The sequence below is a fragment of the Triturus cristatus genome, chromosome 2_2 (assembly GCF_964204655.1).
Source record: "Triturus cristatus chromosome 2_2, aTriCri1.1, whole genome shotgun sequence".
NCBI classification, from domain to species: Eukaryota; Metazoa; Chordata; class Amphibia; order Caudata; family Salamandridae; genus Triturus; species Triturus cristatus.
The window spans coordinates 701,897,358-701,915,575 of record NC_140582.1 but is presented as its reverse complement, the minus strand read 5'-3'; the positions used below and the strand labels follow the sequence as shown (position 1 = coordinate 701,915,575).

General features: G+C 42.5%; 1 protein-coding gene across 1 annotated transcript in view; it reads right to left on the bottom strand.

Annotated features, from left to right (window-relative positions):
* WWC2 (WW and C2 domain containing 2) overlaps nt 1-18,218 on the bottom strand; it is an 851,690-nt gene that overhangs the window by 258,937 nt on the left and 574,535 nt on the right. The window contains exons 12-15 of the mRNA XM_085641882.1: nt 12,509-12,626; nt 11,520-11,600; nt 11,323-11,406; nt 1,108-1,300 (exon numbers count right to left, since the gene is read on the bottom strand). Of these exons, the coding sequence (XP_085498008.1) occupies nt 1,108-1,300; nt 11,323-11,406; nt 11,520-11,600; nt 12,509-12,626 (476 nt within the window). The remainder of the gene's footprint in view (nt 1-1,107; nt 1,301-11,322; nt 11,407-11,519; nt 11,601-12,508; nt 12,627-18,218) is intronic.

The window sequence follows — 18,218 nt, the reverse complement described above, 5'->3', positions numbered from 1 at the left end:
TGCTGCTGCGAGTGTGTGTTGCGCAAATGCTTTACACATTGCCTCTGAGATAAGCCTGACTGCTCGTGCCAAGCTACCAAGGGGGTAAGCAGGGGTTATCTTCAGTGTGTAACTCCCTTGCCCTAACTAGAGTGGTGGTTTCTGGCTGGCTTAGGCGCAAGCCCTTGCCAACCAGAAATCCCATTTGTAATAGGAACTGGCTACATAAAATGCAGTGTTGAGAAGAAGCAGAGCACACAACAGTAAGGCATCTATCCAGAGAAACTAGGAAGTCGGATATTTGCAAAATTGAAGCAGCATGCAATAAAGCAGTTTGCATCTATTTGTAAATCTTACTATTTCCATCAATTCACTTGATAGGAGGGAGAGGGGCGCTTCCCATGTGCCTCCTCATGACCAACACAACCCCCATGACATGGTCACAGTATCTAGAGCGGGTGTTACTAAAGTCAACATCTTGCGGAAATGTTGACGCAAGTTGGATGAGACCTATGAAGCTCCGTAGCAGCGACACTCGTTGTTAAGTTGTTTTCTATGTTTATTACCATTGTAAGCGGATGTGATTTATCTGTACACTATTTTCTGTAAGAGTTTATAATACACAAAGTATTGACCATCTGACCTAAATGTAATGTCTTCAGCAAAAGAAAAAAAAAGGGACTAACAATACAAATGATTAAAAAAACTTATACGGGATCTTGCCTGAAAATCCTCACATCATCGCAGAGGTAGTCAACATTGGAAATCTAGTTGTGCTCCACTAGCTCGTTGAGTAGCGGAGCGAGACTCTGCGCCCCTTGCCTGTGTGGATGTGCAGAAGTCCAGATAGATTAAGTTCTAAGGCTCTGCCCATTGTGTTTCTCCATTTCTGAGCTAGATAAAATAAACTGTTTAATGCTATAGGAACCCTCTTCACTGCTTCGCTTCCTCATCACCATAGAAGAACACACTCCTGTATGTCCTTAGTGATCGGTAGCAGTGAACAAAAGATTAGTTATCATTACTCTTCCTTTGAGGGAGGTGAATTGGTGCAGAAAAAAAATCTATGTTTTTGAGATTTCCATTATAACTTATACAGTTCGTATAATATCAAACTGCGACACATACCAGACACTCCTCCCGGTGACTTTTATCGACAGAGCAGATGTCCACTCTTAGGGTTTTTTGCTCCAAGGCCGCCAATGAAAGAGATACCCGGAACAATTCATTGAATAAAATGGTTTCTGTGGCAGGGTGAACTTTGGTACGGAAGAGGCAGCTGGTTTCATTTGAGGATGGAAGCACGGCAACTCTAAAATACCTGAAAAAAGAAGAAAACAATCAAGCAGTCAGGTGCTGTATGCCATCGCTCATAGAGCCACGTTCTAGCTAGGACAGTCAACTTTAGTCTACAGGGGACATCTCTACTCATCCTTTTAAAAAGTCTGCCTAGCAACTAAAATCAGGAGGGATTAATGAAGAAGAGTCTCAACCTGTCCCTGTGTCTAAAGGAAGTCTTTACAAATACTTTGCTGACATGGTGCAGAGTGTTAAACGCTTGCCGCTGACATCTTTATGCCATATTTGCACAACATTAGTCTACCGCCCTTATAAGGTTTGTAACCTACGTAACATTCAATTGGATAACAATTATGTCATTTGTATGGCCTAAAAAAGGCAGAAATGTTGCATGAAGCAGAACACAAAAAAGCATTATTTAGACGGGAGAGCCATTATCAATCCACACTGCCTGACAGATTGCATTTCTCGCTTTAAGGCCTTCAGCCAAGCACTTGCTCTCCTCAGAAGTTCTGCCTTTTTTTTGAGAGATGGGATTGGCATTTCCAGGTTCTGCTGCAGAACTCAGTAGCAAATTAACAGTTGTGAATCAGATACGACTGTGTGCAAGTGCAGCTACAGTAAGATTGTTTACACCGGATGCACATTTCAGGACATACTGTAATATGAAACCCCCACTATTGTTGGTTGGTGGGTGGGCCAACAATAATGACTTTTTAAGGTGCTTTCTTGTGTAGTGGTATTATTTTTATTGTGTGGAGTATTCGCTATAGTGTAGACTTACTTTATTTGTAAACACCCTTTCTACTACAGATGTAGACTCTCAAACTTGATGTGTGTTGAACAGTATGAGTGATGAGTGAGATATGGTTAAGACTGGATAAGAGGAACTAAAACGTGATCAAATCGATCAAATATTAGACAAAGTACCCTACAGTTGATTTTATGTTTAAAACAATTAATAATACCCATAAAAATGGATTGAAGGAAGATACGCTCCAAAAACCATTGAAGAGGAAAAAAACGGAAAATAAAGGAAATACCCAACACATTGCAACGAACAATTTCACATTAGCTATGAGTAAAACAGGGAATAATGTGCATCCAAGTGTAAGCGCACACGTCCACCGCACCTGATATGCAGGTTTAACATATCATTAACAAATGTAGGTGCATTTTCAAATTTATTGCAGTCTTCATACCAGTGCGCCTCCACTTGTAATCCTGTGACTATTCATTGAATATTCACTCCCCTCTGTGATACTAAGTGTATGAAGAGTAAGTCTGGGTGGTGAACTCCACTCTGCCCACAGAGTTTTCCGCACTCTGCATTATGCGGAGCTCACTGAGTTCCGAAAAACTCTGCTCCGTGAACTCAGCCCAGGCTTAATGAAGAGCTGAGAGCACAAACTAGCTGCCATATATGTATCTTATGGTGTCATCACTTGTGGGTGGAATCCTACCGTGCATGCAGAATCAGAGATCAGAGTTGTGTAATAATGATAACCCTCACTTTTTTCTTCTTACAGATTTCAGCAAGTAAAACTTTCTGGAAGATATTGGGCAAAATGGCAAAGAGGCACAATTCAAAGTACAATATTTATTTATGCATGCCAGCCACCTAGAAGACCCACACTAAGCAACCCACACACCTTCAAACGCAATTGTATTGTTTGAAGCCTATTTAGAGAGATACAAAACAAGTCATGTAGCTAACAGTCTAGGTTCAGGTTAAGGGACTATTACTTTCTGTTTCTCAAACGGGACTGTCTAACACCTAAACTTAGAGACCAAAACAAGTTACGCACATTTAAAACTGCCCTACACTGCTTTCTCTACAAGCCATTACTTTTACTGTTTGCTTTCCACTGGTGATTCTGAAATATGCACTGCTCTGTACTTGTCACCTTATCTTGCTTCCCTTATACAGGACAATCCTCCTATCAGTCAGCTTTACTTAACATACTGCCCCACGCACATGCAGCAAAGCACAGGTTAGACAGGCATTGGCATAGCCAATAGGTCTCGCTTTTTGGACCTTATAAGTATTTAGTTATGCAGCACAATATGCATGCAACAACATCGACTGTTGCATGGCTAAACACTTATAAGGTCCCAAAGGCGAGACCTATTGGCTATGCCAATGCTTGTTTTTGCAATCAGGGAATCCATGTTTTCTTTTGACAGATTAAAACACTTCCCACATGGGCCAGCCACGCAGTCGGACACTTTCCACCGATGCCCTAGCACCTTACAAGACTGTGCGTTTTATCTTGCACACCTTTTAGCTTGGCCACACGCCAAGGCTTGACAATAAAAGCAATGTAGGAGTCAAGCTTTGGTCCTCATGCAGAGCATCAAAACACTAGTACCTCATCTGAGCGCAAGCCCCATCAATGGAGTGCAATCTGTTTACAAACGCGCTTCGTAAGGGGTGCGAAGCACTACATACAACTGTAATATAATGCTGTAATGTGATCAGTGTCTGTCCCCCTTTCAAACTTTCAATGTATAGGCTGTACACCACATCGACTTTAACCGCAGCTTGAAGCATTTAAACATTGATCTATTTTACTGGTTAAATTTTCTGACGGACTAAAACAGGTCGCCTAATAACTCCAGGGCAATTTGATATATAATGGTATTGGCTGAAACACAAGCGAGGTTGGCTGTGTCCGTACAAGTTATTGAAAGTTCAGATATGGGTTTCTATCGGGCATGTGTAGCCGTCACATGTGTACAGACATACAAATGAACACTCGGTTTTGTGCACCAATGCTAATCCTAAATACTGTTTGGTGTAATCTCAGCATTTCTGTAAATACCGAATTACAGATAGATACTTAAACAACAAATGAAATTAGTCTAATACAAAATGTGCAGTAGAATTAAAAAGTAAAACTTTACCACAGAACATCCCCACTTACAATATATTTTAAAACTTTCTGAGTGAAAGACAGAACAAAACAGACTTTAACCATTCATTTTCAAATATACACGCAGCACCTACCTTGACATCGTATGTCTTCCTTCCCTGCATTATCTGACTTGACAGGTAAAACAACATAATCTGGCTATAACAAAACGTAAAAATGACATATGCAAAATTCTCAGGCACTATGTCGCGGATCGAGGAAGACCTGTTTCCGACTGAACAAGTTTCTCCCGAGTAGATTCTCGAAAATGAAGCTACAGCACTATCACTGCTCTGAGCCGTGACGCTGCATAATAGGAGGAAGGGGAAAGCTGCTGCCAGAGATAGAAGTAGGACGGTGCTAAAAAAACCTCGGCTCATTGTTGTCATTTTTTTTATCTGGACTTTCGTTTTTTTTTAATACAGCATGTTTTCGAACGTAAAAGGAAATGTTTAAATCAAAGTGGTAAGACAAAATAAAGCGCATATTTTACAAGTCTGTAATTAGTGCAAATGACATTTCTTACAGACATTTCACGTTAAATATATTATGAAATTTGAGCACATAATGCAAAGATTATTTTAAAAATGCTACTCTGCTACCGTGCTTTTATTTCAAACATTTTATCTTGTTGACTGCGAATGAGGTTTTCCAAGATGGTGGTTTGTTTAACCTATGCCCAAGGGTAAACTGACTTCTCTTTCTAGATCTGAAATGTGATAAACCTCTTTGTTTACACGCTAATTGAGCAATCCCCCAGGACTAGCTTGAAGAGCAGGTATTCAGCGATTCAAATTATGCTGTATTGTTGTCTATGGTTACATGCAAACAGATGTAGGAAAGCTAAATAAACGAGCACTTAGGTGGATTTTAGAATACCGGTCGGCGAGTTCAGTTTACCGACGTGTGTGTTAACGGCTAGAGCGGCCAACTTGGAAGCTGAGGAGCCAGGTTTGAGTCTGGCGAGAGGCAGAAACATTCTGTGGTTCTGGCCAAATCATACTTAAAAAACAAATGTGTCCGTCTGTAATGCAACTGGTAAAGCGCTCTGATACCTTCGGGTCGAGTTTGCGTACATCTGCAAAAAATAAATTGCATGGACTGCATGCTTCTGAGCAGATTTTCGGGCAGCAGCAGTCTTTCTTAGATAAATTAAGCACTGTGTCCATTATTACAAGCATTGGCCGCGCAGCCGTGAAAGTGACACGGTCGTGCGGCCGTGAAAAAGAAACTGATCACGCGAAACACAGGTAACTAAGGAAACAAGAAGGCAAAAGTGAAAGCAGGGGTGCGCGCGCGCCAGCAAACACGCGAGTGGGGCGCGCGCAGCAGCACCAAAAGTGAAAGTAATCACGCTCCAGATGGCGACTCGGCCGCTGAAAGCTGGCAACTGTGCGCGGAGGCCAGCAAAAGCCGGTGGGTAGCACTCTGAAAACCCACTTACTAAATGTCTCGCAGTGCAACGCATGCGCTGGCTCAGGCGAGACCCATAAAATGAATAGCTATTGCTAAGATACAAATACTATCCAATCTGAGACACAGCACAAAACCACTCAATCAGTAAACGAAAGACGGAACTTGAAACACAGCCAACAAACCTCAGATAGGCCATAGATGGTTACCGCTGAATACTCCAGTAGTGCTTTCCACCCAACAATACTGACTAAATACCGTTACAAACTCAACATATTACTACATTTCTCAAACAGAATATGCAGACAGAACTGCCACCTTCATGCTTGCAACACAGAACCAAGGTCCTGTAATAGGCAAAACGCTCACCACAATAACAGATCTTAGAACAATTCAGAGGGTTTCATGCCTCCCCTTTATTTTCACAATACTGAATGATAGCAGCTCTCCCGGCTACCTGCACCTGCTTAGCACACAAATAGGGCAGAGCAATGGGCTACCCATAGCACAGCTCAATGAAAAATGAGCATGTACAACCATAGATAACAAGTAGAACAATCCTTATGACGATTACTCTAATTTTACTCTCACATTAATTAACACAAACCATAAGTAAACTTTTAAAGGAAACAAATTTCTAATAACTACACGCAATCACACAACAAAAATTATAAGCAAAATAATTGTTGGCAACTCATACTAACAGTAGATGATACCGTACAAATGCTGGCAACATAATGTTTACTGCTACTGCTACTAAAAAGACCAATTTCAAAGTCAAGAATGAGACCGTACTTGTCAAAAGGTCTCACATACAAGTGCTATCAGCTTTGTTACGGTTTTGTAGCCATTCTGTAGAGCAGTACAGATGTTGTGAAGCACTCCTGTACAGCATGGCTAAAAGTAATAAACTAAAAGGGTTTTGATACAGCATGTGCAAACCACGCCATAGTACATTGTAAATTACTTTTAGCCCTCTGTGTCTTGTGCCATTTAGAAATATCCATATAGTTATTCCTTCACCATCACGGGACATACATGTCAATACAGCCAGTTGGTTCCTAAAGAATTTGGTGGGCTCAGTCAAGTGGGGGAGAGGTACTGGGGAGGTAGTTAAAATGTTGGCCAACAATTATAGTGGGAGTGGTTCTGGGACAACATAGCAGGGGAAAGAGTTACTGGGGCCAGATTAACAATGGCCAACTTCTCTTCATTGCTTCACAAGTTCATAGGACACACCTCGAGCAGTCACACTGCATGGGCAAAGCCATGAAACAAAGCATTGGCAAAGCTAAAAGGCTCCCACGTATGCAAGAGCTATTTGGCTATGTCAATGTTTTTTTTGTAGTGGATGGGAGGGGAAAGCAACATGGGCTGTGGAGGCAGGGTTTAAAGTGCTATGACACAGCCACTGCTGGCCAAGTCATAGTGATTTTTTTTGTTATGGCCGGTGGTGGTGGGAAACAGACAGTGCAATGGGCGAGTAACAAGAAGGACAGCGGGAGGGGGCAGCATGACATTGCATAGGAGGGGAAAGGGCAAGTAATGATGTGGGATGGGAAGGGTTGGAGATGGCCTGCAAACAAATGCAATCTTATGGACTGCAACAAAGTAAATAAAAAGATAAGTGTCTACAGAAGCACGCAGACAGTGAAAGGGCACTGGCGACAGACAGGAAGCTGTGCTCCACAGAACCAACAAATACCGGACAAGAAAGTGAAACCAGGAGGCCATTACCAATGAAAAGCAAGGAAATACGAGTGATGTCAATGCCAACAAATGGCAAGCATGACATTTTTACGTTTTATTTTTGTTCATAAGAGACCTTGCAAGTGACCATGTAAGCTGTGTCTAAGGCAAGACCTAAATCATTCTAGATGCTCATGGGCCAAGAAAATGTATTCCTGAACCATTTGACAAAATGAAACCCAACCAGACTATAACAAAGCAATTTGTCTTTTTTTTAGATACAGCAGATGAGACCTAAAAATGACAGCACCTGACCAACCACTAAGGGAATTTTAGGAGTAAGGTGCAAAGCAGTCCTATGATTGGGTAAAGCTAAAACAGTCAGCGTCCCGGGGACTGAAAGAATACTTAGATTAATTGACGGGAAAGAGCACAGGACATTTCAGGCACATTTTTGGATTGCTCCCACAGCTCCCAACAAAAAATGCTTCTCATTTATATTAGCGTCAAATTTGATTTGATTTTCCTATACAAACAGGACACTTGTGTGAAGTGATTCATGAGGCCACAGATCCATGGCCCCTTTTCACACAACAGGAGACCCACACTCCATTTTTGTGGAGGAAATGCACTACATTGATGTGGTTTAAGAAGATTAGAACAGTCTTGCTCTGGATGTTTGTGAGGAGTGTTGTCCAAATGAGTCGCTCGGTATGTTTGAGAAGCATAAGTCATTATCTAAACCTGATAGTCTGGGAGTCAAAGGGTTTCCCCACCAAGATATTTCTGTCCTTGGCACATTTGCTGAGTGACCAAAAGAACTTTTGTAAACCTTTCTTGTCCTAATACTTCCTAAAGGAAGACAGCCCTTCAACAAATTGTCTTTGCCACGCATCCTTTACCACGCAATGCCTTTACCACAAAAGGTAAGTATATATAAAACCAAGAAAGAAGTGACTCAATGGATAGACTCACTAAGAACAAAATCATATTTCCAGTACAACGTTTCAGCTTCTGTCTTCCTCAGGTAGTACAAGATTGATTAAATTAAAGATTATAAAAATAATTTAATTTAGGGTTTTGAGGTATTGGGTGGTAAGGGTATATTTAGAGTTTGGCAGTGGGTAAGAGTACAGGGGTGGGTAGAGGTATAGGGTGTTAAGGGTGTTTTTAGGGTTTTGAGGTGGGTAAGGGCATTGGGTGGTAAGGGTGTTTTTAGGGTTTAGGGTTCGATAGGGGTGTATTGTGGTAAGGGTGTTTTTAGGGTTTAGGGGCTGGTAAAGAGAAAGAGCAGTAAGAGCGCTTTTAGGGTTTAAGGGTGGGCAAGGGTATAGGTTGCAAAGGGTATTTTTAGAGTTTTAGGGACGGTTATGGGTATTGGGTAGTATACTGTTTAGGTTTAGTAGTGGGTAAGGGTATTGGGTGGTAAGTGTATTTTTAGGGTTTAGAGATGGATTGGGGTAAAGAGTGGTAAAAGGGATTTTTGGGAGTTAGCGGTGGGTAAGGAAAAAGGGTGGCAAGGATAAACAAGCATTGGCATAGCCAATAGGTCTCGCCTTTGGGACCTTATAAGTGTTTAGCCATGCAACAGTTGCATAACTAAATACTTATAAGGTCCCAAAAGCGAGACCTATTGGCTATGCCAAGCGGCCGTGGGGCCACAAAAGTGAAAGTGATCGCGATCACGATCAAACATCAAAGCGGCCGTGCGGCAGCGAAAGTGAAAGTAATCGCGGTAAAGCGCGGCGCGCGCGCCCGCCCACATGCACTGTAGCTCTAGGCTGGCCTGGTAGCACTTTTTGGAGCCCTCTCAATAAGTCTCGCCAGACCAGCGCATGCGCTGGGTCAGGCGAAACCTAAAAAGATAAAAAAGGGATGGTTCCTGCCAAAAATAAAAATATGTATTTACATAATGATTTCAGAAAAATGGGGAGGTTTGGGGGTATAAATATATATGAATGCATGTAGGGGTTCACTTTATATATACTTACATTGCATTGTAAAGGCATGCATGGTAAAGGTATATGTGTGGTAAAGGTATATGTGTGGTAAACGTATATATGTGCTAAAGGTATGTGTGGTGTAGGCAATGCATGGTAAAGGAATTGCATGGTAAATCTTCAGTGCATAAAGGTATCTTGAGGCAAGCGCAATGTTCTATGAAGATGCAGGAGTCCACAACACTTTAAAATGCAAAAAACCATTGGAAGAAGATTTTACCCAGGTAGAAAGGGTACACTGTTCACCAATTTGTTAATAGACCCCATGGAAACAAGAAAGAAACTATTAATCGACCCTGAGAAGAAAAGTCGCCTTTTCAGACATCCAATTAATCATCAAATGATGTACAAATGTGCAGTCTCTCGTCTTGAAACAATTGAGGCTTCTGCTAACCTTACCCATGGAGATGCGCAATATGGAACACCTGACCGCAGAGATGCCTAGTAGAAACTCAAAGCAGGGCAAGGTACACACAGTGGTGTAGCAAGGAGGGGTTGGGGGGGTGTGCCCAGACTGCATGAGTTTTGGGGGCGGCAGCCTCCCTCCCTGCGCAAGCACCCCCACCCAGCGCTCTTCATGAGGCTGATGGGCAGCAAACGCAGTGACCACTATGGGCAGCATAACAGCTAGCTACGCCACTGTATACACTGTGTACACGCCAACACACCGCTGACGAGCCTGGCAAAAGAGCCAGCAACACACAAAGTAAGAGTTTGATAAAAAGGCATACAAGGTATTGAACAATTGAAGGAAATTAGCCTTAAGCATTCAAGGCTGGACCTCTCTGTGTTTGTAGATGGCCACTGTAGTAAGATGTTACCAAGATCAAGATGTCAAGGGTAGTAATTACCAAATGTTGTAGACTGCAAAAGTCTCTGTCTGTTGTGAAAACTATGTTTTTATCAGATAAATAGAAAATAACACTGCCTGGCATTGCAAAGAGGACTCACGCTGCGATCGAGGCAGAAGGAAGGAGCAACCATAGTTAGTGCACTAAAGATGTCTCCTATGTCAGTAATTTGGGAGTGGTTTTACAGTGGCCAGTGTGATGGTTTGACTTAAGACTGAGTATGTTTTCAACAAGATTGCTCTATTTTGGTGTGTAAATTCGACATATATACATATATGTGAAGGCTGTGTGTACGCTTTTGCTCAGGTAAGCTTTTTTGGGCTAGTAAAAGCTACTAAGTGTCCATGACGCCTTCACAGAGTGTTAATGGCGGTACTGAGTAAAACCTATGAATGACAGTTAGCAATAAACAGAAAGTTCTGAGAGAAGTTCGGCCAAAGGGTGGGGAGAGACTGAAAACAAGGTCCCCTGACACATTGGCAAGAATGTTGAAATCCAGGAAGCCTCAAACTCCGATCAGGTCGAAGGGAAGGAGCCATCCAGATGATAACTATTTGAGGACATATGGTAGGAAAAGGCAACACTGTAAACTGCATGGCCTGGAACTAACACACACCTGCTGGGAAAGGTACACACAAGGTGAACTAGCTAAAACTTGGTTGGGATGATGAGGAAAGATTTAAAGCCATGTATATGAACCAACGACAGAATGCAAATTACATCCTGAAGACATTTTGCTGAAACTAAATATGGTAAGTTGATGCTTCTTTTATGCAGATCAGACAACTATGAAATGCAAATATGCCATTGAAGGGACTGGAGACTTTCATATTTCTTGCATGAGTCCCAATTTAAGAATGAGATGGTGGGACAAAATCTGTATGTGAAGAGCTTGTAGAAACATCAATTCACCACAGTTAACCTACATTCGTCCATCCTTGGTAGACAGATCTCCAAAGAACTCTGCAGCATTTCATACCCATGCATGCAGAAGAAGCAGAGAACTGCACACGTCTCACAAACTATTACAGGTACATTTTTAAACATCGTTGAACATTGTTCTAAATTCAAGGGTGACTCCGCTGAACAATTACTAAAGAGTCCAAAAAGATTATACATAAAGAACATTATCAACTGCAGTAATTTTTTTTCTGGATCAATTTACAATTTACTTACACTTTAGAACTCTGAGGCACAAAAAAGGCATGATGTCGAAACTGCATTATAATTATTACAAAGCTTGAATTGACCACATCATATCTGTAATAAATGGAAAAAATAAAAAAAGATTTAACATATTGTGTGATATAATGAATTCACACCTTTTAAAAGCAGGTAGAAGTAAATAGATTTTTATAAGCTACAGAACTTACCTTAGTCCTATTTGGACTTTGGCTGTTTCTAGAGTTGCTGCATCATCCTCACCATCTGCAGTGTCTTCAAGCTCACTTGTTCTATAAAAGACGAAGCAGCATATTTTTTAAGTACAAAATCTTGATATACATGAAACCTGGGATGTAAGCTTAATTCTGAGCCATTCTGCGCAATTAAAGCTTAACAGAAAACTACATTAGGGTCACATCACCAACTGCAGTGAGACAGGGAGAGCAGAGGTGAGGAGCGGAGAGGAGTGGAGAGGAGCAGAGAGGAGCGGAGCGAATTGGGGAAGTGGGATTGGTCTAAATGAACACTTCAAATGAAAGAGAAGGTCATATGCCTGTGCCTTCACTACTGCTAATCTTAGTTGAAATATGTCACAGATAACACCATTGCCCGACTGCTTGTTCCCAGACATGACTACCAGCAAGAGAATGCATTTATTGGGATTGTGTAACACCTTAAACACACCCTGAAGACACATCCTGATGTTTACTTTATATTGCCTACATTTTATACTATGCCTTCTTCTGCATAGCATAAGGACACCTTCCTTACCGCTTATAATTGTGGCCAAGTTCCAATGTTCCTTCAACAAAAAACACTACTGTCCCATCCATCCAAAATAATAAACATTTGTCTAGGGTGATAAAGTGTGAATTGATGTGTGACTCGTGAAATAGACTTGATCTGTTGTAATACCCTGTGAAATTAAAAAATAGCTTTCCGAATAGAGAATTGTTAAGATCTGGAGTTAGACAGTACAGGTGAACGTCAACCATGTCCTAACACTCCGGTGATCGATAGGTCCAATTAGGTCATTTTGTGGCTGTTCAAAGCCTGCTACAGACTTGAGTAGTGTAATTTAGATACATTTTCCACTTAAGCAACATTTGCATCTGATCTTGGTGCAGTGAAGTTAAATAGGCCAATAAAGGTTACACGTGTATATTTGAGGAAAAATTATGTTACCATCAATACTTACCGCTTCACAGAGGGCTCATAGACGCCACTGTCACCAGCGACAGATTCATCTGACACAGCTGCAGATACACCAGTTGGTTTCTCCTCCAATAGGTGACCCACATCTCTTCTCTGAAGATCTAAGACAGAAAATAACCACCAGTTATGTACGTGTAAAACAATGACTGTTTAACAGTTAACTGCCTTAAGATAACAATCATTCAGTATTCATTGATGAAAGAGAATATATTTTACACATCATCAAAACCATATCAGAATCACAATTCAAAAACTTCTCTGTATGTAGAAGATACAGAGTCCTTCTCATTGGGCTGGTAACCTCCATTCAGCTTTGTTAGAAATGGGGGTCTCTAGTTGGCAAGGGCTTGCACCTTTGTCCAAATAGGGACCCTTCTTCCTAGTCAGGATAAGGGAGTTACACTCCTAAAATAACCCCTGCTCACCCCCATGGTAGCTTGGCACGAGCAGTCAGGCTTATTTTAGAGGCAGTGTGTAAAGCATTTGCACATAACCAACAGTAATGCAGTGTAAGCACTACAAAAGGACAACACACCAGTTTAGAAAAATATCCAATAGTTTTATATACTTGAAACAAGACCAAAAACGATAAAAATCCACAATACAGTACTTAAAAATCTTCAGTTATCAAAGTATCCTTGAAAAACAGTTCCTTGATGTCGATAGCTCCGTCCAGGGCCATCACAGCGTCGTGAACAAACAAATCCAAACAGTTCTGGCGGACCGTGGCGTCGTGGGTCAGCTACGGTGTCGGGAAGACCCACAAACAGTAGCTTTCAGAATTGCAGGTCGTCGATGACCTCTCGTTGTCACACGCGTTGCAGGTCGATCTCCTCTCTGATGGAGTCAGGAGCGCTGGTGTTGGCAGGCATCGAGTGCAGCGATGTGAAGTGCAGCAGTGCGGCGTGCGGTGCCCTCAGGTCGTGGTGCGAGCGTCGGCTAAGTGGCGGCATGAGATAGCGTCGTCGGTGAGACCAGGGTCGCGGTGTGAGATGAAGGCGGTGCTCGTCACGGTGCTGGTAGGTCACGGTGCAAGCAGCATCGTCGTCGTTGCTGAAGCACTGTCGTCGGCTGACGAACTGGAGTCGATGGCACTGGCGTCAGTAGGCCAAGGCTACGGTGCGGGATGAGGGCGGTGCATCGAGTAATTTTAAGAGCGGTGTCCCTGAACCACGGTGCAAGCAGCGGCGTCGATTCCGGCATGGAGCAGCGTCGTCGTCGGGGATACCAAGGAGGCGTCATGAAGTGAGTCGGTGCGGAGTGCGGTGCCAACAGGTCGCAGTGCGAGCGGAGGCTCGGTGGTGGCATCAGCAGGTGGTGAGACCAGGGTCGCAGTGCCCTCTGCAGTGCCTTCAGGACATGGAGTCTGCAGCGGCGTCGTAGACGGCGTCGAGCTTGAAGTCTTTGCTGTTCCTGAGACTTCTTAAACAGGGGGCAAACTCTATCTCAAGCCCTTGGAGAAACTCACAAAAGTAGATTGCAAAAAGTTCAGTCCAGTCCTTTCACTGCCCAAGACAGAAGCAGCCACTGCAGGCCAACACAGCAAAGCACACAGCAAAGTGGTAGTTCCTCCTCACAGCTTCTCCAGCTCTTCTTCTTGGCAGTCTTCTTGATCCAAAAGAGTTCTGAAGTCTTGGAGTCTGGACCCCAATATTTATACTAGAAAATCTGTTGTCCTCTGAACGTAGAGGGTCCTGTACGTAGCTCAAACCAGCTCTGGGTGCAATCTGCCAGTGTGCACCTTCTTCCTTTGTCAGAGTGGGCCAGGATCATCAGACGCACCACAGGAGGTGGAGCTGCATTGTGGAAGGCAGGCACAGCCCTATTCAGACCCAGGTGCTACTCCTCCCACCCATCTACATGCAGAAAGGTCTATTCAGCCTTGTGCTGACTCACCCTGTCTCCTGGAGTCTCCCCCAGCCCCAGTCACTCACAAACCAGACAGACAATACACAAGCTAGCAGAGGCAGGCTGGATAATTAGGTAAGAAAATACCTACTTTCTAAAAGTGGTATTTTCAAACACAGAATGCTAAAACCATCTTCACTAAAAGATGTATTTTATCATTCTGAGTTCAGGCAAACTAAACTCGAACTTCTACCATGTTCCCTGGGTCAGTTAGGATTATAGGATGTAATAATCAAACTGCCCATTCTGGCCTATGGGGAACAGGTAGCCTTGCAATAGTGAAAAACGAAGTCGGCTGTAATTCACTAACAGGACATGCCACACACACCAGGGCATGTCCTACCTTTCACATACAATGAACCCTGCCCACAGGTGTACCATGGGCTTAGCTTAGGGGTGACTAACATGTAGAAAAGGGAAGGTTTAGGGACTGGCAAGTATGTGCACTTGCCAAATCAACATGGCAGCCCCAGGCTGCACACAGGCTCTGCGTTGGCAGGCCAGAGTTACACTTTACGGGCTGTTTGCGTGGGTGGCACAATCCAGTGCTGCAGCCCACAAACAGCATTTGATGTATGGGCCCTGGCACTCTCAGTGCACTTTACTAGGGACTGACACATAAATCAAATAGGCCAATCATGGAAACACCAATCCATAACACATTTTACCACAGGAGCACTTGCACTTTACCACTGATCAGCAGTGAGAAAAGTGTGCAGAATCATTACACCAGCAAAAACAGAGTCAAAACCGGGAGGTAAGAAAGCAAAAACTCAGGGGAAACACGCCAAAAGATGCCAAGTCTGACAAGCTTAAAGCTACCATTTTGAGATTACAGCTTGTGTCACACTACTACTTAGACCAGACAGTTTGCCCTGTACACATTTTCCCAGGTAAAACTTGGTGAATTTTGTGAGGGTGGCAAGCAGGGTATTACGGTGTCATCCCTATGCTGAACTGAAAACTCACAATGACACAATTATATAACACCAAGGAGAAACCAATCTCTACTGTAGTGTAATTATATGTTTGTGCAGTAGTACCAGAATGTTTACTGGGCCACAGACTAAGCCCCATAGAGTTCTCTTTTGTGTGAAAATAAGGATGGAGTTGTTAACCACCGCAGGACCCTGGGAAACTGGCAGTCAAAGCTGAGAATAGGGAAGCTCCAACTATGAATCTAGTATGACCACCTGTTGGCAGGCAGCAGAGGTTCTAATTGTGGGCATCCCTGTGATGTCATATCCACGGAGGTTCAAATTCAGTGGCCCTCAACAGGTTAGGAATAATTATTTTAGTATACGCAGAACTACAGCCTTCAAAAACAAGATTACAGCTAGGCTTCACTAGGTACATAAGTAGACCTTAAACAATAACAGAGTTCATTAGATATGCGTAGTGACAAAGAGTACACAACTGTTGCTTATGGAAACAAATGTCCCTTCTTTTGATGAATTCCATAGAAAGATTTTGCAAAGGGACATTTATGAAATAGAACAGAGAATGTACGCTTGTCTACTGTTACAAAATAATCAATGTATTAAAATGTTGATGCTTCTAGGTGACTAAAGGATGAATATGCCTCTTTTTTCTGCTTTCCCTCACCCCGCATGTTGTTACAACGCGATCGTTACAACGACCGCATTATAACAACGCATACCAACGACTTGCGGAGGGGGGTGCTGGATGTTGGAATAGTATAATTTACTGTTCCAACTCCAGTCTTTGCGGACAGTAAAGAAGGTGTTGAATTTTAAATCCAACACCTTCTCCCCCTTCCGCAAGTCGTAGTAATGACTTGCGTGGTAATGGTATGCATTGTTACAACGCGGTCGTTGTAACAACATGCGGGGTGGCGGATGCTTAGTAAGGGGTGTTTACCCTGAAGGATACATATATTTCTTGGAAAATATATAAATCTTAGCTTATGAACAATCAGGCATGAAAAATTTTTAAGGGACTTCATCAGCACAACATTTTGCGCTGATGAACAATTTAAATTGGAGCACCTATGATTCCCACAAAGGTCCAATCAACATTCACAATGGGTGACATGAGACTCCACCAGAAGTCCTAATGTCTTCAGCCTCCTAAAATATATTTTAAATCATCTTGGTTAAACAAGCACCAAATGCTTCATGAAATTTTGGAGAAACCTGCATAAGGCATTGGTTGACCTGGAACTTTTCTATGGCGTCAGACCATACTATATTAGTCCCTGAAAGCTCAATAACATACCCTGAAAGCCATCTACTGAGACTGAATTGAACAATAAAAAGCCCACCTGGATAAATTAGCCATCAGTACCCTAAAGGCAAAGGGTTTTCTTTCAGTTATTTCATAAGCTTTTCAAAACAAAACAAAGAAAAAGACTGTACATTACAGGCACACTTCAGACTACATCACACACATTATTTAATGTGCATCACATAATGGCAAGTGTTTAATTTTTAGATCAGAGTCTGTCATGACAAAATGCCCTATGGCATTTCTTGACCACTGGATGAGAGTTTATACTCATGGTTAGAAGAAGAGTTTCCTTGTTTTTTTCTTTTACCACACTCATCATGGTAGCTAACAAGCTTACTCAGTATTTATTTTTTTGCAGAGTTTTATATAGCGCAAACTTGACCAGGAATCGGGTATCAGAGCACTTTACATAGCATCCGTTACGTTACATGAGGACACACATTCATTTAGGTTAGGCATGGGAAGATTAAGTGATTTGCCCAGAATCACAGGATGTTCAGCGTCATTGCCGAGACTCGAACACAGTTACCCAGATTCGACCGCCGTAGCCGTTAGGCCAACTCCTCTCCCCAATGAAGCCACAGTTACAAAGATTTTCAAGGTCTTACTCCCAAAAAAATTAAGACTTACAATTTACAACGTAAGAACAGAAACTGAGAGATCTGGAATTCCCAGACTAAGAGTGCTATTTTCCTATATCTACAAAAAGTTCTGATATATCTGATGAAAACCAAGGTGATCGGTAGTATGTCTCAGGGTGGGGGGGGAGGGGGGAGGATCGGGTAGGGGGGCAACACATTTTCATTCAGCAAGGTGAAGGCATCAAGAACAAAAGGCTATTTTGAATCACAGTCTCCCTAGGAAGCATGCATTTAAATTAAGGTTTATACCATCCATTTTCGGACTACTAAGTAGCTCCAATTAGCTGGACCAAATCGCCCATATGCCACGTCGTATTTTGTGCGGATGGGCACGTAGGGCTCATAATGTACATGTCAATATTCAAAGATAGGTATTGTATTTTAGATAACACAGAAGAGTAAATGATACTCTACCCAGTCTTGCAAAAGAGTGTAGCTTTTGGGTGCACGTGCATTACATACATATTTAGCTATAATGAAGACAGATGTATGTATAAGGGGTAACATTTATCTCTAAGGGGGAAAATCGTGCCAAAAGAAAACCAAAGCCACGGCTCTCACTTACACCCAGAAACACCTACGGCAACGTGTTCACTGCATACAATGATGAACTTGCTAAAGTCACAAGACACCACACCCAGCAACTACTACTGGAATATTCTTTTCGTTAGCACCATCAAGAACAATTTCCACCTTTTTTGTTTCAATTACTTTCCGACTACTGCTCTGCTTACCCAAGGAGTCTACACAGATCTGAAAAAAACTGCCTAAATCACCCCATCTTGAAAGAATCTATCCCCCAACATTAATCTCCTCGGCAATTAGAGATTTCTCTCCAAACTCAGATGGCTAGGGAAAGCAATCACGACATGTGTCTACAACCAACTGACCTGG